General features: G+C 38.3%; 1 protein-coding gene across 1 annotated transcript in view; it reads left to right on the top strand.

Moving 5' to 3' along the window:
* The first annotated feature begins 14,098 nt into the window (after nucleotides 1-14,098).
* Nucleotides 14,099-21,798, top strand: part of LOC123841140 (fibronectin type III domain containing protein 3C1-like) — a 71,274-nt gene continuing 63,574 nt past the window's right edge. The window contains exons 1-2 of the mRNA XM_064573592.1: nucleotides 14,099-14,179; nucleotides 21,287-21,409. Coding sequence (XP_064429662.1) covers nucleotides 14,099-14,179; nucleotides 21,287-21,409 — 204 coding nt within the window. The remainder of the gene's footprint in view (nucleotides 14,180-21,286; nucleotides 21,410-21,798) is intronic.

Here is a 21,798-nt window from a genome sequence, read left to right as displayed (position 1 = left end):
GAAGTAGACTCCCCCCTGAGGAGGGAGCCCAATGCAGGACTTGATCCCAGGACCCTGGGATCATGACCTGAACTGAAGGCAGACGCTTAACCAACTGAGCCACCCAGGCATCCCTAAGCATTGCTTCTTAATCAGGTTAAATTTTTGAGGTATTTTCTTTCTCTAAAAGAGGTAGTGTTTAAGGTTCACAAATTTCTTCAAAATGATTACATATGGGATAGTATAAAATGTACTTAGATGGGGTTCTGAAGTTATACTTTTATCATACTACATAAAAAATTAGCTATCAAAATAATCCATTTGAAATCATTTAAATATGTCTACTTACTATAAAATTTTAATACTGTCATCTGAACTGAATTAAATAAACTCTATGAATATTCATAAAGCAGAATACTTCCTTGTAGTCCTTCCCCTATTGTTATACTTTATTTTAGTGTTACTTGTGTATAGTCATATGGTTTAGCTTGGGCTTTATGGAGTGGGGCACAAAAACCCTTTATTGCAACATGAAGTAAGACATCCCATCAACGTTTTTTAACTGTAGCATTCCCTATACATTTATGGAATGGTAAGGATACTTAAGGAACTTAGACTGAGCTTGAAATTAAATATATCAAAACTACTAAGAAGCTGGGGCACCTGGGTGGCTCAGTTGTTAAGTGTCTGCCTTCAGCTCAGGTCATAATCCCAGGGTCCTGGGATCGAGCCCTGCATCAGGTTCCCTGCTCAGTGAGGAGCCTGCTTCTCCCTCTCCCACTCCCTGTTTGTGTTCCCTCTCTCACTGTGTCTTTTTCTGTCAAATAAATAAATAAAATCTTTAACAAAAAAACTACTAAGAAGCTTAAATATATCTATTTTAATATTTTGTACCCAGCTTGTAAGATTTTTTTCTGCTAATGTTACTATTTTACTCTGTTCTGTTGTTCCTTATTTCAACCAGAGTTAATGATTTTTGTTCAGATGCAGACTTTATTATGACAAGTTTTTGAGGATTTTTGTTTCACTTGTAGTAACGCCACTCAACATTTTCTGCTTTTTCTCATGTAGTACTATCTTTTAGTAGAGCTGTTTAATGTTAAAGCATTACACTTATAGCCCCACTGCAGCACAAAGTAGCAGGGAAATAAAGGTAAATTTCTGAGGACAATAGAATAACGAAATGGAGTCTTTCATAGAGTTTTATCAAGAGGAAGAGTTAAGGCAGTGGAGGAGTAGGGGGACCTTAAGCTTGGCTCGTCCCTCAAACACAGCTAGATAATTATCAAATTATCACAGAAGAAATCAATCTGAGGACTGAGAGAACAAAACCACAAGTCTGCAAGTAGAAAAGTGACAACCTCCTGGAAGGTAGGAGGTGCAGGGAATTGATGTGGGGAAGATAAGAACTATGGGTGCTGCAGAAGGGAGGGAACCCTGCTTACGAAGACTACCACAAGGAATTATAAGCAGTGGAACACAAAATCCGACATTTTAGAAGTCCACCACTGCTGGGGTCATGCCTGGCTTAAAGGTGATCTGGTGGTGAGGGAGGGCAGAGACCCTGGAGTGAACAGCATGATCTGAAGATCACCTGGGTTGCAAGAAGAATGGGTGGTGCCAACATGCTGCACTGTTCCCAGGCATAGGCGTGGGGACTCCAGCTGAGGACAGTGAGACTGGGTGCCGGCTCTCTGCTCCACCTTGCCATAAATACTGAAATGCTGTGCAGTCATGCAACCACATTCCTGGAACAGGCCAACAAATGACAAAAGCACAGCAAGACCGTCCCCGGGTCTTGGGATCAGCACTGGTCCATGCTGCAGGAATCCCTAAAATTTGGACTTTTGAAACCTAGTTGTGCGCCTGAGGTAAAACAGCTTGGAAAAAGGCAGGGTGAGGGCAGGAATCTGATGGGAGCTAGGATAGAAAAGGGGTGATTGTTTGCTCTTTAGTGAGAGTTTCCTGAAGAGTGGTGAGGGTGAATTCCCAGCTCTGGGGCTAGAGAGCTAATGGTTGCCATTTTCGCCCACCCACCAATGCTGAAAGTCTTTAGGGAGCAAAACAGCACTATTTAATGGAGGCCAGAGCTGCTTACAATAAGCCCCGCCCCACTGTGCCCTGCAGGTGCATCTGCATAAGGGCAAGTCCAGTGGAGAATCAGTGCAACAAGCCCCTCCCCAGAAGGACAGCACAAATACCTCCTAAGCACAAAGTACTGATCATAGAGTACTGCAAAGTTTCAGCTCTAGGAGAAATACAATCTAGGTTTCTTTTTCTTTTTATTGTTTATTTTTAATTATTTTTTAAATTTTTTAAATTCCTTTTTAATTTTTTATTCTTTTTAAAAATTTTATTTATATGTATTTTATATTTTAATTTATAATTTCCATTTTATTTTATTTTATATTTATTGTTGGATCTAGCTTTTTTAAAGATTTTATTTATTTATTTATTTATTTATTTATTTATTTGAGAAAGAGCACTAGCTGGGGGAGGGCCAGAGGTGAAGGGAAAGGGAGAGAATACCAAGCAGACTCTGCACTGAACACGGAGCACAGAGCCCAAAACAGTGCTCAGTCTCACGACCCTGAGATCATAACCTGACCCAAACCCAGCATTCGGACAATTAGACAACTGAGCTACGCAAGTGCCCCAACAGAATAGATACTGCAGGTGAAACCTGGTGGAGATTCCTGCCTCAAGTTAATGGATGATACAGTGGTTTGGGGGGATTTTTTGTTGTTGTTTTTTCTTTTTTTAGAGAGAAAGAGCATGAATGGGGAGGGTATATTTAGCTTCTTTTAACAAGCAGACCAAAACACATCCAAGATCTAGTTTTGTTTTGGTTTGGTTTTGTCCTGGACAAAATGACAAATGGAGGAATTCACCCCAAAAGAAAGAACAAGAAGTAGAAATCATAGCCAGGGATTTAATCAATATTGATATAAGTAAGATGTCTACACTAGAATTTAAAGCAATGCTTATAAAGATACTAGCTGGGCTTCAAAAAAAGTATAGAAGTCACTAGAGAAGCCCTACTGCAGAGGTAAAAGAACAAAAATCTACTCAGGCTGAAATTAAAAATTCTGTAACTGAGATGCAAACCTGAATAACAATTAGGATGGACAAAGCAGAGGAACAAATCACTGGAAGAGAAGATAAAATTATGGAAAATAATAAAGCTGAGAAGAGGGAAAGAAAAGTAATGGATCATGAAAGTAGACAGAGATGAAGCAAAGGAATGAATCACTGAATAGAAGATACAATTATGGAAAATAATGAAGCTGAAAAGAAGAGGGAAAGAAAGGTAATGGACCATGAAGGTAGACTTAGGGAACTCAGCGTAATGTAATAATATGTGTGTCATAGGACTTCCAGAAGATGAAGAGAGAAAAAGGGGCAGAAGGTTTACTCAAACAGATAACAACTGAAAATGTCCCTCAACTGGGGAAGGACACAGACATCAAAATCCAAGAAGCACAGAGAACTCCCATTAAATTCAATAAAAGCCAGCCATCGCCAAAGCATATCATACTCACATTCACAAAATATATAGAAAAGGAAAGAATCTTGAAAGCACAAGGGAAAAAAGTCCTTAACATACAAAGGAACAAAGATCAGGTTCACAGCAGATCTGCCCACTACTTTGTAGACCAGTAGAAAGTGGCAGGATACATCCAACGTGTTGAATGGGAAAAATATGCAGTCAAGAATACTTTATTGAGCAAGGCTGTCACTCAAAATAAGAGAGAGTAGAAGTTTCCCAGACAAACAAAAATTAAGGAGTTTGTGGCAATAAAACCAGCCTTGCAAGAAATATGAAGGGGGACTCTTTGAGTGGGGAAAAAAAAAAGACCAAAAGCAACACAGACTAGAAAGGACAGAGAACAGCACCAGAAACACCAACTCTAGAGGTAACACAATGGCACTACATTCATATCTTTTTTTTTAAAGATTTTATTTATTTGTTTGACAGAGAGAGAGAGCAAAAGCAGGGGGAATAGCAGAGGGAGAGGGAGAAGCAGGCTCTCTGCTGAGCAGGGAGCCCAATGTGGGGCTCGATTCCATGACTCTGGGATCATGACCTGAGCAAAAGACAGATGCTTAACCTACTGAGGCACCCAAGTGCCCTCATTCATATATTTCAATAATCATTCTGAATATAAATGGACAAAATGCTCCAATCAAAGACATAGGGTATCAGAATAGATTAAAAAAAAAAACAAGACCCATCTATACATTGCCCACAAGAGACTCATTTTAGACCAAAGACACCTGCAGATAGAAAGTGAATGGATGGAGAACAATCTATCATGATAATGGTCATCAAAAGAACACTGGAGTAACCATACATATATCAGACAAAATAGATTTTAAACCAAAGACTGTAACAAGAAATGAAGAAGGGTACTATATCATAATTAAAGGGTATATCCATCAAGAAAATCTATTAATTGTAAATATTTATGCCCCAACTTGGAAGCACACAAGAATATAAATCAATTAATTAATAAATCAATTAATAAAAACATAAAGACACTGATAATAATAAAATAATAGTAGGGGACTTTAAAACTCCACTTACAACAATGGACAGATCTTCTAGGCAGAAAATCATCAAAGAAACCATGGTTTTGAATGACACAATGAACTAAATGAACTTAACAGATATATTCAGAACATTTCATCCTAAAGCAGCAGAATACACATTCTTTTTGAGTGCACATGGCACTCAAAATAGAATAGATCACATACTGTATCATAAATCATCCCTCAACAGGTACAAAAAGACCAAGATAATACCATGCATATTTTCACACCACAACACTATGAAACTTGGAGTCAACCACAGGACAAAATTGGAAAGACCACAAATACATGGAGGTTAAAGAACATCCTACAAAAGAATGAATAGGTTAATCAGAAAATTACAGAAGAAATTAAAAAAGTACATAGAAGCAAGTGAAAATGAAAACATAACAGTCCATAATCTTTGGGATGCAGCAAAGGTGGTCTTAAGATGGAACTATATTGCAATACAGGCCTACCACAAGAAGCAAGAAAAGGCTCAAATATACAAGCTAACCTGACACCTGAAGGAGCTAGAAAAAGAATAGGAAGTAAAGCCTATAGCCATCAAAACAAGGGAAATAATATAGATCAGAGCAAAAATAAACAATATAGAAACAACAACAACAAAAAAAAAACAAATGAAGAGATCAATGAAACTAAGAAGCTGGTTCTCTGAAAGAATTAATAAAATTGATAAACCCTGAACCAGACTTACCAAAAAGAAAAGAGAAAGTACCAAAATAAATAAAATCATGAATAAAAGAGAACACAACCATTACAGAAATACAAATAATCATAAAAGAATGTTATGAAAAATTATATGCCAACAAACAGGGCAATATGTAAGAAATGGACAAATTCCTAGAAACACACAAACCATCAAAACTGAAAAATGAAGAAATAGAAAATTTGATCAGACCCATAACCAGCAAAGAAATTGAATCACTAATCAAAAATCTCCCAACAAACAAGAGTCTAGGGCCAGATGGTTTCCCAGGGGTATTCTACCAGACATTTAAAAAAGAGTTAATACCAATTCTTCTCAAACTGTTCAAAAAAAAATAAAAGTGGGAAGAATACTTCCAAACTCCTTTGAAAAAGCCAATATTACCTTGATTCCAAAACCAAAGACCCCACTACAAAGGAGAATTACAGGCCAGTATACCTGATGAACATGGATTGAAAAGTTCTTGACAAGATACTAGCAAATAGAATCTAACAGGACATTAAAAAAGTTATTCACCACAATCAAGTGGGATTTACTCCTGGGCTGCATATTTGTAAGTCGATCAACATAATACACAGCATTAATACAAAAAAGGATAAGAACCATATGATGGTCTCAATAGATGAAGAAAAGTATTTGACAAAATAAAGCATCCATTCTTTTTTGTTTGCTTGCTTCTTCAGAAAGTATCTTTCCTGTTTTTCTTAAATTTTTTTATTTAAATTTTATTTAGGTAACATATATTTTATTATTATTTTCAGGGGTAGAATTTAGTGATTCATCAGGGGCATATAACACCCAGTGCTCATTGCTTCAACTACCCTCCTTAATGCCATCACCCAGTTACCCCATCCCCCCAACCACCTCCCCTCCAGCAATGCTCAGTTTGTTTCCTAGAGCTAAGAGTCTCTTATGGTTTCCCTCCTTCTCTGTTTTCATCTTATTTTATTTTTCCTTCCCTTCCCCTATGTTCATCTGTTTTGTTTCTTAAATTCCACATCTGAGTGAAATCATACAGTATTTGTCTTTCTCTGACTGACTTATTTCTCTTAGCATAATACCCTGTAGTTACATCCATGTTGTTGCAAATGGAAAGATTTCATTCTTTTTGATGGCTGCATAATATTCCATTGTATATATATATACCACCTCTTCTTTATCCATTCATCTATTGATAGACATCTGGCCTCTTTCCATATTTTGGCTATTGTGAACATTGCTGCTATAAACATCGGGGTGCATGTGCCCCTTCAAATCACTATATATCCTTTGGATAAATACCGAGTAGTGCAATTGCTGGGTCATAGAATACTTCTATTTTTAACCTTTTGAGAAACCTCCATACTGCGTTCCAGAGTAGCTGCACCAGTTTGCATTCTCACCAACAGCATAAGAGGGTTTCCCTTTCTCCGCATCCTTGCCAACAACTGTTGTTTCCTAAATTGATAATTTTAGCCATTCTGACCAGTGTGAAGTAGTTTCTCATTGTGGTTTTGATTTGTATTTCCCTGATGTTCAGTGATGTTGAGCATTTTTTCATGTGTCTGTTTAACATTTGTATGTCTTCTTTGGAGAAATCCCCATGTCTTCTACCCATTTCTTGACATGATTTTTTGTTTGTTTGTTTTTTGGGTGTTGAGTTTGATAAGTTCTTTATATATTTTGGATACCAACCCTTTTTCTGATACATCAAACATCTTCTCCCATTCCAATGGTTGCCTTTTAGTTTTGTTGACTGTTTCCTTTACTGTGCAAAATCTTTTATCCTCATCAAGTCCCAATAGTTCATTTTTGCTTTTGTTTCCCTTGCCTTTGGAGACAAGTATAGCAAGAAGTTGCTGTAGCCAAGGTCAAAGAGGATGCTTCCTGTGTTCCCCTCTAGGATTTTGATGGATTCCTGCCTCACATTTAGATCTTCCATTCATTTTGAGTTCATTTTTGTGTATGGTGTAAGAAAGTGGTCCAGTTTCATTCTTCTGCATGTGGCTGCCCAATTTTCCCAACACCATTTGTTGAAGAGACTGTCTTTTGTCCATTGGATATTCTTTCCTTCTTTGTTGAAGATGAGTTGACCGCAGAGTTGAGGGTCCATTTCTGGGTTCTCTCTTCTGTTCAATTAATCTATGTGTTTGTTTTTGTGCCAGTACCATACTGTCTTGATGATTACAGCTTTGTAATATAGCTTGAAATCCAGAATTGTGATGCCACCAGCTTTGTTTTTTTTTTTTTTTTAAACATTACTTTAGTATTTAGGGTCTTTTCTGGTTCTATACAAATTTTAGGGTTATTTATTCCAGCTCTATGAAAAATGCTGATGGTAATTTGATAGGGACTGCATTGAATTTGTAGATTGCTCTGGGTAGCATAGACATTTTAACAATATTTGTTCTTCTAATACATGAGCATGGAATGTTTTTCCATTTCTTTGTGTAGACTTCAGTTTCTTTCCTATGTGTTTTATGCTTTTGAGAACACAGGTTCTTTTGTTGGGTTTACTCCTAGGTATCTTACGGGTTTTGGTGCAATTGTAAATGGGATTGATTCTTTGATTTCTCTTTCTTCTGATTCATTGCTAGTGTATAGAAATACAACTGACTTCTGTGCATTGACTTTGTATCCTACAACTTTGCTGAATTCCTGTATCAGTTGTAGCAATTTTTAGGTGGAGTCTTTTGGGTTTTCTACATGGAGCATCATGTCATCTGTGAAGATTGAAAGCTTGACTTCTTTGCTGATTTGAATGCTTTTTATTTCTTTTTGTTGTCTGATTGCTGAGGATAGGACTTCCAGTACTATGTTGAACAAGAGTGGTGAGTGTGGACATCCATGTCATGTTCCTGACCTTAGGGGAAAAGCTCTAAGTTTTTTCCCTTTGAGGATGATATTCTCTGTGGGTCTTTCATATATGGCTTTTATGATATGGAGGTTTATTCCCTCTATCCCTACACTGTGAAGGGTTTTTATCAAGAAAGTATGCTGTATTTTGTCAAAGGCTTTTTCTGCATCTATTGAGAGGATCATATGGTTCTTGTCCTTTCTTTTATTAATATGGTGTATCACATTGATTGATTTGCAGATGTTGAACCACTCTTGCAGCCCAGAAATTAATCTGCCTTTGTTGTGGTGAATAATTCTTTTAATGTACTGTTGAATCCAATTAGGTAGTATTTTGGTGAGAATTTTTGCATCCAAGTTCATCAGGGTTATTGGACTGTCATTCTCCTTTTTAGTGGGTCTTTGGTTTTGGGATCAAGGTAATGCTGGCCTCATAGAATGATTTTGGAAGCTTTCCTTCCATTTCTATTTTTTGGAACACTTTCAGAAGACTGGGTATTAAGTCTTCTTTAAATGTTTTGTAGGATTCCCCTGGGGGCCATCTGGCCCTGGACTCTTGTTTGTTGGGTGTTTTTTGATTACTAATTCAGTTTCTTTCTTGGTTATGGATCTATTCAGGTTTTCTATTTCTTCCTGGTTCAGTTTTGGTAGTTTATATGTCTCTAGGAATGCATCCATTTCTTCCAGATTGCCTAATTTGTTGGCATATATTTGCTCAAAATATTCTCTTATAATTATTTTTATTTCTTTGGTGTTGATTGTGATCTCTCCTCTTTCATTTCTGATTTTATTACTTTGGGTATTTTCTCTTTTCTTTTGATAAGTCTGGTCAGGGGTATATCATTCTTATTATTTCAAAGAACCAGCTTCTAATTTCATTGATCTGTTCTACTGTTCCTTTGGTTTCTATTTCATTGATTTCTAATCTAATCTTTATTGATTCTCTTCTCCTTCTAGGTTTCAGCTTCATTTGCTGTTCCTTTTGCCCCTCCTTTATGTGTAAGTTTAGGCTATATATTTGAGACCTTTCTTTTTTCTTGAGAAAGGCTTGTATTGTATACTTTCCTCTTAGGACTGCCTTTGCTGCATCCCAAAGAATTTGAATAGTTGTGTTTTCATTTTCATTTGTCTCCATGATTTTCTTAAATTCTACTTTAATTTCCTGATTGACCCATTCATTCTTTAGTAGGATGCTCTTCTTCCTCCATGCATTTGAGTTTGTTCCAAATTTCTTCTTGTGATTGACTTCCAGTTTCAAATCATTGTGGTCTGAAAATATGCAGGGAATGATCCCAATCTTTTGGTACCAGATGAGACCAGATTTGTTTACCCAGTATGTGATCTATTCTGGAGAATGTTCCATGTGGACTCAAGAAGAATGTGTATTCTGTTGCTTTAGGATGAAATGCTCTGAATATATCTGTGAAGTCAATCTTGTCCAGTGTATCATTCAAGACCTTTGTTTCCTTGTTGATCTTCTGCTTTGACGATCTGTCCATTGCACTGAGGGGGGTGTTAAAGTCCCTTACTATTATTGTATTATTATCAATGTTTTTCTGTAATTTTCATAATTAATTGGTTTATATGATTGGCTGCTCCCATGTTAGGGGCATAAATATTTACAATTGTTAGATCTTGTTGGATAGACCCTTTAATTATGATATAGTGTCCTTCCTCATCTCATATTACACTATGGTTTAAAATCTAATTTGTGTGATATAAGGATTGCCACCCCAGCTTTCTTTTGATGTCCACTAGCATAATAAATGGTTTTCCACCCCCTCACTTTCAATGTGGAGGTGTCTTTGTGTCTAAAATGAGTCTCTTGAAGAAAGAATATTGATGGGTCTTGCCTTTTTATGTGATCTGATACCCCGTGTCTTTTGATTGGGACATTAGCCCATTTACATTCAGAGTAACTATTGAAATATATGAATTTAGTGCCATTGTTTTACCTCTAGAGTCACTGTTTCTGTATATTCTCTCTGTTCCTTTCTGGTCTATGTTACGTTTGGGCTCTCTCCTTACTTAAAGGATCCCTTTTTTTGTCTCCTGTAGGGTTGGTTTGGCAATCACAAATTTTTATAGTTTCTGTTTGTCCTGGAAGCTTTCTATCACTTCTTCTATTTTGAATGATATCCTAACTGGATAAAGTATTCCTGGCTGCATATTCTTCTCATTTAACACCCTGAATATACCATGCCAGTCCTTTCTAGCCTGCCAGGTCTCTGTGGATGGTTCTGCTGCCAATCTAATGTTTCTACGATTGTAGGTTACAGACCTTTTATCCTGACCTGCTCTCAGGATTTTCTCTTTGTCTCTGAGATTTGCAAGTTTCACTCTTACATGTAGGGGTGTTGACCTATTTTTATTGATTTTGAGGGGGGTTCTCTGTGCCTCCTGGATTTTGATGCCTGTTTATCTCTTTTTCTCAGCTTCTTTGTTCTCCATCATTTGGTCTTCTAGAGTACTAATTCTCTGTTCTGCCTCATTTATCCTAGTAGTTAGAGGCTCCGTTTTTTATTGCACCTCATTAATAGCCTTTTTTATTTCAACTTGGTTAGATTTTAGTTCTCCAGAAAGGGATTCTCTAATGTCTTCTATGCTTTTGTCAAGCCCAGCTAGTATCTTTATAATCGTTATTCTGAACTCTAGTTCTGATGTCTTATTAATGTCCATATTGATTAGGTCCTTGGCAGTTGGTACTGCCTCTTATTCTTTTTCTTGAGGTGAGTTTTTCTGTTTTGTCATTTTGTCCAGAGGAGAATAGAAGAACAAGAAAACAAAATGCTAACAGGGTAACAATGACCCCAGAAAAATATACATTAAATAAATCAGAAGAGATCCAAAACTGGGAGAAAAGGGGGAAAAAAAGAATATGATCAGGCTGGTGAATAGAACAGAGCCATACACTAGATTTAGGGTATATTTTGGTCTGTTAGAAGAAACTGTGTCCCAAAATTTTAAAGAAAGAAAAACATATATATACAAAAAATAAGAGTAAATACAATGAAGGGATAGAATATGACTGCAAAAACGAAAATTAAAAAAGATTTTAAAAAATGAATTGATAAGATAAGAAGTTGGTTGAAAAGGGAAAGAAGAAAAATTCAAAAGAAAGAAAGAAAGAAAGAAAATTTTAAAAATTAAACTTGAAAGACTAAAGAATCATGGCGAAAAAGTCATGAATTCTTTTTTTTTTTAATTTTATTATGTTATGTTAGTCACCATACAATACATCATTAGTTCTTGATGTGGTGATCCATGATCCATTGTTTTCATATAACACCCAGTGCTCCATGCAGTACATGCCTTCCTTAATACCCATCACCGGGCTAACCAATCCCCCCTCCCACCTCCCCTCTAAAACCCTGTTTGTTTCTCAGAGTCCATAGTCTCTCATGGTTCATCTCTCCCTCCAATTCCCCCCCCCCATTTTTCCCTTCCTTCTCCTAATGTCCTCCATGCTATTCCTTATGTTCTGCAAATAAGTGAAACCATATGATAATTGACTTTCTCTGCTTGACTTATTTCACTTAGCATAATCTCCTCCAGTCCCATCCATGTTGATGTAAAAGTTGGGTATTCATCCTTTCTGATGAAAAGCCATGAATTCTATGTGCTATATTGCCCTAGCCCTGGAGTTTTGCAGTTCTTATTGATTGGTAAACTTAGTCGTGGCTGGATGTTCTTGCTGATCTTCTGGGGGACGGGCATGTTGCATTGATTCTCAAATGTCTTTGCCCCAGGCAGAATTGCACCACCCTTGCCAGGGGCCAGGCTAAGTAATCTGCTGGGGTTTGCTCTCGGTAGTGTTTGTTCCCTGAAGACTTTCCGCACATCTTTAGAGGATGAGAATGAAAATGGCGGCCTCCCAATCTCTGGCCCCAGAGGAGCTGAGAGCTTGGGGCCCCACTCCTCAGTGAGCCCTCAGAGAAAAGCAGCCAATCACTCCTATCTCCCTGGTCTCCAGCCACATTCCGTGCTCACCCAGCCTGTGACCGAGCATTGCTATCTCTGGCACATGGCCCTGTTTGGAGGCTCCAAACCCAGCAGATTCCTGCCACGTGCTCCCATGCCTCTCCTCCCTGGGGAGAAAGGGAAGTCACTCCAGATCTGCTGGTTGTCGGGCTCCTGCTCATAGAGTAGTGGCCCCACTATGTCATGGACCATGGTTTATGGCAACCCCAAGCTGAAAGCCCACTCCTCTGCTCACTCTTGGCAGCTGGCTTCCCCACTCTGATACCTGGGAGCTCTGCCACACTCAGGCACCGCCAGTCTTTCTGTGATCCTGAGGGTCCTGAGACCACACTGTTCCAGCGAGAGCTCCACCCCCTGATTAGCCCTGGAATGACATCCCTCAGCAGAGCAGCTTCTAAAAATTCTCATTTTGTGCTCTTCTGCTCTATCACTTGGCAGTAGCTGGCTGACAGAGGCTCCCTCCCCGCCACGGTCTATCTTTCCATAAATTGCCCCAGATTCACTTCTCCACATGTCCTACCTTGCAGAAAGTGGTCACATTTTGTTCATAGAATTGATGCTATTCTTTTCTTTGATCTCCTATTGAGTTCATAGGTATCCAGAATGGTTTGATAGCTATCTAGCTGAATTCCCAGGACCAGACAAAATTTAGGTCTCCTACTCCTCCACCACCTTGGATACCACCCCAGCAGTAAATTCTATTAATATGACATATCATGTGCACCAATGATTGGAAGTTCTGATGAAAATTAAGAGGTTAAGGATGGGAGGGGATATATACACACACACACATATATACAAACATGCAAAGAGATTGTTGCTATAGTCTTTATTTTTAAAATGTCATTGTAGGTTGTTTTAAATCTTGATCAGTGCAGTCTTTTGAATGAGCAGGAGAACAATGACTTTTACCATAAGTGAAACAAATTCTGTGGTAATGCAAGAGAGATTTAAATTAGCCTAAAGTGATTTTCACTGTTGAGGAGATATTTAAAAAGAACACTAAGTACATAGCTATTTCCTATATCCCTAACCTAAGAAAACATACACATTTTCCTGTTACATAGGCTCCATAATTCTTTATGACTCCTGAAAGTTTTCATTTTAAAAAAATTTGAGTATCTCATTTATGAAAAGTTGTATTTGCCAGTCAAAAGCCTCCTAAGAATACATAAAAAGCTTGGTAAGGAAATGATGTAAGTAGTCACTAGAATTGTGACATAGTGAACATTCTTTTACATCAGTGTTACCAAGGAGTTTTGAATCATAACAGTACACTTCATTTGGAGGACTTGACTAGCTCGAAGAGGTCCTCCCTTGAGTATCCTCTTTCTCCACCTTCAAAAGAATCATATTTTCTTTCTGATTTTTGTCCAAGTGTTTATGGAATCAAGGATCTGGACTAACCTACCATATTTCATCACTTGGTGCCATCTACACATGAGGTATTTGAACCTGGGAAGTATTTTAAGTATAAAGGTTTGGGTTTGAAGCTTTGGGTTATGTTTAAGATATTTGGGTTTAGTATCTGAGTTAAAGTAATTATCTATGTTCCTATCCTTTTTAAAGAGATCTGGTTAATTCTTACAGCCTTCTAATCAATATGAAGTCTTATTTGGCAATTAAAATCATAGATTAGAAATTAATTGGACTTGATCTGAATGGCTCAAATGACCAATGACTTGTTTAACTAAACAATTCTTCACACTATGAAATGGAGCTATCTTCACTTGTTTTCATGAGTGAAGTGTGAACAATCCCAACCTCTTGACACCAAATTTCAAATATTTTTGTTTATGAAGACTAATGATTATTTTGAAATGTTGCCATAGAACAGTTTCAGTTAAGTAACATTTCTGGAAAGAAAAATTATTTAAAATGCCTTTTCTAAGGAGTATTTCATCAGATTTTGTCATTTAAAATCACTACTTTGACTTCATTTGTTTAATTTACAATTACACTCTTTCTAGAAATATCCAGTGAAAGCCAATCTTTTTAGACATGGCTGAACATGGGCTTGCACCTACTCTTACTGAAATACCTCCTGTAGCTTCAGATATCAATGGCGACCCCATGCATCAGGTAAGGATAGTTTTGCTCTCTTTTTTTTCATTATAACTGGTCAAGTCTTTCTTGAATCCAGTATTGCCTTTATTTAGAAAACGTGTATCATTTTTATGATTGGTCACTTAGTTTGGAAGTTTTCAGTCTTTTCACAAACATTGATTTATCTTCCTTGTAGCCTTTTAAAAATCCCGTTAGAGACATTTAGCATTAGCTTAGGCCACATATAACCTCCTTTTGGGTGGCATTAGCTGCTTTTTCAGCCACCCTTGATCAGCTCAAAAGTCCTGGTGTTGAAAGTTTATACTATCCACAGACAGTATCTTCTGATGAATAGTCTAAAAGTATGACTCTAAAGCAGACTAAACTTCTTTCATACTCATTCATATCTGTGAGTTCAATTTTTTAATATTTAAAGGTATTATTTTGAGCAGCAATGACTTCTACCTACCGGATTGGTTTCAAGAAAGAAAGAATGTGGTTTAGATTTAGCATTTATTGATTTAAAGCAATCTATTCAAGAAAGGTCTTTTTTAAAAAGATTTATTTATTTAGAGAGAGAAAGAAAGGGAAGGGCAGAGTGAGAGAGAGAATGCTGAAGCAGACTCCCCACAGTAAGCAGAGCCTGATGTGGGGCTCAATCCCAGGACCCGGAGATCATGACCAAAGCCAAAATCAAGAGTCAGCCACTTAACTGACACTGAGCCACCCAGGGATCCCTATTCAGGAAAAGTCTTATCTACATATACAGTGTGAAAAATCACTTAACTTTTTTCTTTGGAGTTCAAAAAAAAAATATTCTACTTCTGGATTATAATTTGGTTTGACATCACCATATCAAAAGAAACGGAGGGGGCGCCTGAGTGGCTCAGTCGTTAAGTGTCTCCCTTCAGCTCAGGTCATGGTCCCAGGGTCCTGGGATCGAATCCCACATCAGTCTCCCTGTTCGGCAGGGAAGGCCTGCTCTCCCTCTCCCACTCCCACTGCTTGTGTTCCTGCTCTCGCTCTCTGTCTCTGTCAAATAAATAAATAAAATCTTAAAAAAAAAAAAAAAGAAACGGAGGTACAAATGACCTTCCTGAAATTAAATGTACATTTTTTATGTTTTTTTAATTTAATTTAATTTAATTATGTTATGTTAGTCACCATACAGTACACCATTAGTTTTTGATATAATGTACCATGATTCCTTATTTTCATAAAGCACCCAGTGCTCCATGCAGTACATGACCTGCTTAATACCCATCAACATGCTAACCCATCCTCCACCCCTCTAAAACACTCAGTTTGTTTACCAAAGTCCAAAGTCACTCATGGTTCATCTCCCCCTCCGATTTCCCCCCACTTCGTTTTTTCCTTCCTTCTCCTAATGGCCTCCATGTTATTCCTTATGTTCCACAAATAAGTGAAACCATATGATAATTGACTTTCTCTGCTTGACTTATTTCACTTAGCATAATCTCTTCCAGTCCCATCCATGTTGATGTAAAAGTTGGGTATTCATCCTTTCTGATGGCTGAGTAATATTCCGTTGTATATATGGACCACATCTTCTTTATCCATTCATCTGTTGAAGGGCATCTTGGCTCTTTCCACAGTTTGGCTATTGCAGACATTGCTACTATGAACATTGGGGTGCATATGGCCCTTCTTTTCACTACATCTGTGTCTTTGGGGTAAATACCCAGGAGTGCAATTGCTGGGTCATAGGGTAGCTCTATTTTTAATTTTTTGAGGCACCTCCACAGTTTCCCAAAGTGGCTGTACCAACTTGCATTCCCACCAACAGTGTAAGAGGGTTCCCCTTTCTCCACAAACTCTCCAACATTTGTTGGTTTTGGCCTTGTCAATTTTTGCCATTCTAACAGGTGTAAGGTGATATCTCAATGTGGTTTTGATTTGAATTTCTCTGATGGCTAATGATGATGAACATTGTTTCGTGTGTCTGTTAGCCCTTTGTATGTCGTCTTTGGAGAAGTGTCTGTTCATGTTTTCTGCCCATTTTTTGACTTGATTATTTGTTTTTGGGGTGTTTGAGAAGTTCTTTATAGATCTTGGATTTCAGCCCTTTATCTGTAGTGTCATTTGCAAATATCTTCTCCGATTCTGTGGGTTGCCTCTTTGCTTTGTTGACTATTTCCTTTGCTGTGCAAAAGCTTTTAATCTTGAGGAAGTCCCAAAAGTTCATTTTTGCTTTTGTTTCACTAGCTTTTGGAGATGTATCTTGAAAGAAGTTGCTGTGGCCGATGTCCAAGAGCTTACTGCTTATGTTCTCCTCTAGGATTTTGATGGATTCCTGTTTCACATTGAGATCTTTCATCCATTTTGAGTTTATCCTTGTGTATGGTGTTAGAGAATGGTCGAGTTTCATTATTCTGTATGTAGCTGTCCAATTTTCCCAGCACCATTTATTGAAGAGAATTTCTTTTGTCCATTGCATGTTTTTTCCTGCATTGTCAAAGATTGTTTGACCATAGAGTTGAGGATCCATATCTGAGCTCTCTATTCTGTTCGTTGGTCTACATGTCTGTTTTTGTGCCAGTACCATGCTGTCTAGGTGATCACTGCTTTGTAATATAGCTTGAAATCAGGCAACGTGATGCCCCCAGCTTTGTTTTTCTTTTTCAAAATTTCCTTGGCGATTCGGGGTCTTTTCTGATTTCATACAAATTTTAAGATAGTTTATTCCAGCACTTTGAAAAATGTCATTGGAATTTTGATTGGGATGGTGTTGAAGGTATAGATTGCTCTGGGCAGCATAGACATTTTAACAATGTTTATTCTTCTGATCCATGAGCATGGAATGTTTTTCCATCTTTTGTGTCTTCTCCAATTTCTTTCAGGAGTGTTCTTTAGTTCCTAGAGTATAGATGCTTTACCTCTTTGGTTAAGTTTATTCCGAGGTATCTTATGGTTTTTGGTGCTATTATAAATGGAATCATTTCTCTAAGTTCACTTTTTACAGTTGCATTGTTAGTACATAAGAAAGCAATTGATTTCTGTGCATTGACTTTGTATCCTGCCACATTACTGAATTGCTGGATGAGTTCTAGTAATGTGGGGGTGGAGTCTTTTGGGTTTTCCACATAAAGTATCATGTCATCTGCAAAAAGCGAGAGTTTGACTTCTTCTTTGCCAATATGAATACCTTTTATTTCTTTTTGTTGTCTGATTGCTGTTGCTAGGACTTCTAGTACTATGTTGAACAATAGTGGTGAGAGTGGGCATCCTTGACGTTTTCCAGATCTTAAGGGAAAGGCTCTCAGCTTTTCCGAGCTGATATTCACTATGGGTTTTTCATAGATGGATTTTATGAACTTGAGGAATGTTCCCTCTATCCCTATACTCTGAAGAGTTTTAATCAGGAAAGGATGCTGTATTTTGTCAAATGCTTTTCTGCATCAATTCAGAGGACCATATGGTTCTTCTCTCTCCTCTTATTAATGTGTTCTATCACATTGATTGATTTGCGAATGTTGAACCACCCTTGCATCCCAGGTATAAATCCCACTTGGTTGTAGTGGATGATCCTTTTAATGTACTGTTGGATCCTGTTAGCTAGGATTTTGTTGAGGATTTTGGAATCCATATTCATCAGGGATATCGGTCTGAAATTCTCCTTTTTTGATGGGGTCTTTCCCTGGTTTGGGGATTAAGGTAATGCTGGCCTCATAGAATGAGTCTAGAAGCTTTCCTTCTGTTCTTATTTTTTGAAACAGCTTCAGTAGAATAGGTATTATTTCTTCTTTGAATGTTTGGTAGAATTCCCCAGGGAGTCCATCAGGCCCTGGACTCTTGATTTTTGGGAGGTTTTTGATCACTGCTTCAATCTCATTACTGGTCATTGGCTTATTCAGGTTGTCAATTTCTTCCTGTTTCAGTCTTGGCAGCTTATAAGTTTCCAGGAAAGCATCCATTTCTTCCAGTTTGCTTAATTTATTGGCCTATAGTTGTTGATAATAATTTCTAATAATTGTTTCTACTTCCTTGGTGTTAGTCATGATCTCTCCCCTTGCATTCATAATTTTATTAATTTGGATCCTTTTTCTTTTCTTATGGATAAGTCTGGCCAGTGGTTTATTGATCTTATTAATTGTTTTAAAGAACCAACTTCTAGTTTCGTTGATCTGATCTGCTGTGTTTCTGGTTTCTAATTCATTGATTTCTGCTCTAATCTTAATTATTTCTCTTCTCTTGCGTGGCTTAGTTGTCATTTGTTGCTTTTTCTCTAGTTCTTTAAGGTGTAAAGTTAGTTGGTGAATTCGGGATTTTTCTATTTTTTGAGTGAGGCTTGGATGGCTATGTATTTCCCCCTTAGGACTGCCTTTTCAGTATCCAGTGGGTTTTGGACTGATGTGTTCTCATTCTCATTGGTTTCCATGAATTGTTTAAGTTCTCTTTTGATCTCATGGTTCACCCAAACCTTCTTAAGAAGAGTGGTCTTTAGCATCCATGTGTTTAAATTTCTTCCAAATTTTTTCTTGTGATTGATTTCCAGTTTTAAAGCATTATGTTCTGGTGATTAACATAACAATAAAAAAATTTTTAAAAGATAAAGCATTATGGTCTGAGAAAATGCAGGGAATAATCTCAATCTTTTGTTATTGGTTGAGAGCTGATTTGTGACATAGTATGTGGTCTCTTCTGGAGGAGGTGCCATGTGCGCTCGAGAACAATGTATATTCTGTTGCTTTAGGGTGGAATGTTCTGTATATATCTATGAGGTCCATCTGGTCCAGTGTGTCATTCAAAGCTCTTGTTTCTTTGTTGATTTTCTGCTTAGATGATCTGTGTATTGCTGAGAGTGGAGTATTGAGGTCTCCTACAATTAACGTATTATTATCAATATGACTTTATTTTGGTTAACATTTGGCTTATGTAGTTGGCTGCTCCTATTTTGGGAGCATAGATATTTACAATTGTTAGATCTTCTTGTTGGATAGACCCTTTAAGAATGATATAGTGTCCTTCTGTGTCTCTAACTACAGTCTTTAGCTTAAAATCTAGTTTGTCTTATATGAGAATTGCTACCCCAGCTTTCTTTGGAGGTCTGCTGGCATGGAAGATGGATCTCCATCCCTTTACTTTCAGTCTGGATGTATCTTTAGGTTCAAAATGAGTCTCTTGTAGACAGCATATGGATGGGTCCTGTCTTTTTATCCAATCTGCAACCCTGTGCCGTTTAATGGGTGCATATAGGCCATTCACGTTGAGAGTGATTATTGAAAGATATGAATTAATTGTCATCATGTTGCCTGTGAAGTCCTCGTTTCTATGGATTGTCTCTGTAAATTTCTGTTCTATATCACTGTTGGGGTCTTTCTCCTCTTATAGAACCCCCCTCAATATTTCTTGCAGGGCTGGCTTAGTGGTCACATATTCTTTCAGGTTCTGCCAGTCCTGGGCGCTCTGCATCTTTCCATCCATTCTAAATGAAAGCCTTGCCAGATAAAGTAGTCTTGGCTGCATGGTCTTCTCATTTAGTACCCTGAATATGTCTTGCCAGGCCTTTCTGGCTTGCCAGGTCTCTGTGGATAGGTCTGATATTATTCTGATGTTCCTCCCTCTGTACGTAAGAAATCTCTTCCACCTAACTGCCCTTAAGATGGTTTCCTTGGTTCTAAGATTTGCAAGATTTACTATTACATGCTGAGGCGTTGGTCTGTTCTCCTTGATCTTGGGAGGGATCCTCTCTACCTCTAGGACACAAATGTTTGTTTCATTCCCCAGTTTAGGGAATTTCTCAGCTATGACTTGCTCAAATATATCTTCTAGTCCCCTCTCTCTCTCCACCCCCTCAGGGATCTCAATAATTCTGATATTGGAACGTTTCATGGTGTCACTTACTTCTCTGATTCTATTTTCATTAATTCTGAGGTTTTTTTCCCTGGCCTCTTCTTTTCCCTTCTTGTCTGTTAATTGGTCTTCTAAATCACTAATTGGTTCTTCTGCCTTGCTTACCCTAGCTGTTAGATTATGTGTATTAGATTGGATCTCATTGATAGCATTTTTAAGTTCTGCCAGTTCAGCTTTCATTTCTACCTTTAGAGACTCTATGTTGCCATTGATCATTTTCTCCCTTCTAGCTATTGTCTTCACAACTGCTACCCTGAATTCCATTTCCGACATCTTGGTTATATCTGTATCCATTTGTAAATCTGTGGCAGAAGTCACAGTCTCTGAGTCTTCCCTATTTTGGGTGTTCCTCCTCCTAGTCATGTTGTTGAGGGGTAGTTGAGGGAGTGTAGAGAGTCCAAATTATTGACCACAACCCAAGCAAGATGCACCTGTTTTATAGGGCCCTTAGGGTTGTTGGCCAATTGTTCTCCCAGCCTGTCTTCTGGGGGAGGAGCTTGCCGTGCTGTTACTCAGGCAACCCTGTTTCCGCAGAGTTGCCCTGCCCTCTGTGGGGGGGATGGGCTCAGTGAAAATCGTTTTTATGGGGCTTTTGTTCTCTGGCGGCTTCCCTAGTGGCTTTCTGTGTCTCTTCCAAGAGTCAGAGCAGAAGAAATCATTTTCAACCCTCTCCCTCAGAGCAGAGAGATTGCCATCTGTTCTTCAGTGAGCTCTCCAGGCCACACTATCTGGTTTCTGTCTGTGCTGCTATAAACCACAGCATCCTGGGTTGTGCGCCCGTCAGCCAGGCTCCCAGTCCTTGCTTCCAGAAGGGCAGAGATGGGAGCACATCTCTGCCCTTCTGTGCTTCTAAAACCGCCAGCCGCTCCCAGTTCACATGCGTGTCCCCGCCAGCTGCTCCAGGTTTCAGTCTGGGGCTGCCCTAAGGTCCTTTTCTGCTGCTACCAGTCTGCGAGTCTGTGCCCTATCCCCAGCGTGGGAGGCTTTTGCTCACCAGTGGTGCAAGAGCCCCATTGTTCCCTCCCCCTTCCATTTATATTCCAATATCTGTCCTCGGAATCACAGCTCCCTGCTTCATACCTCAAAACCAATCGCCAGGGATATTCTGTTTGTAGAGATCCAGATATATCTTCTTACATCTCAGGCTGATTTCGTTGGTGTTCAGTGGTCTGGTGGATATCCAGCTCAATTCAGGGGACTGGTTGGAAAAGGGTCCCCTACTCCTCCACCATCTTTTTCTCTTCCCCTAAATGTACATTTTTTTATTAGATGGAGAATTATCATCTGGACACCACTGTTGGAACACAGTATACTACCAATTATTCACAAATGATGACTCATCCCAAGAGATATACCAGATGGCCTTCTTATCCTCAGTACTGGATACAACAAGTACATTTGAATTTTACCATCAGACAAGTTTTGTTTTCTGTTTTTCATTTTTTGCAGGTTTTTTTTTTTCCTGGAGAGTGGGAATTGGTCTTTCCATGTCAATGCACCTATTTTCTATGACCTTATTATGTTAAGTTTTACTTGGATGGGGGAGGACCCGTTACTTAGGGATATTGAACTTCTCCTAAGTGTCCAATGATCCAAATGTTCTCTTCTTCTTGAGCATTTCAAGACCCCAATAATTAGTGAGTCTGAATATTTTTCAAAATGACAGTAATGAACCTCCATACTGTTTTCCAGAGTGGCTGCACCAGTTTGCATTCCCACCAACAAGAGAGTTTTAGGGTTCACCTTTCTCCATATCCTCACCAACACCTGTTGTTTCTTGT

The sequence above is a fragment of the Mirounga angustirostris genome, unplaced genomic scaffold (genome assembly GCF_029215605.1).
Source record: "Mirounga angustirostris isolate CCGP_5_RB_7025 unplaced genomic scaffold, mMirAng1.0.hap1 SCAF_11, whole genome shotgun sequence".
Classification (NCBI taxonomy): domain Eukaryota; kingdom Metazoa; phylum Chordata; class Mammalia; order Carnivora; family Phocidae; genus Mirounga; species Mirounga angustirostris.
Note: the sequence above shows the minus strand (reverse complement) of the source record. Positions and strands in the feature narration are given on the sequence as shown.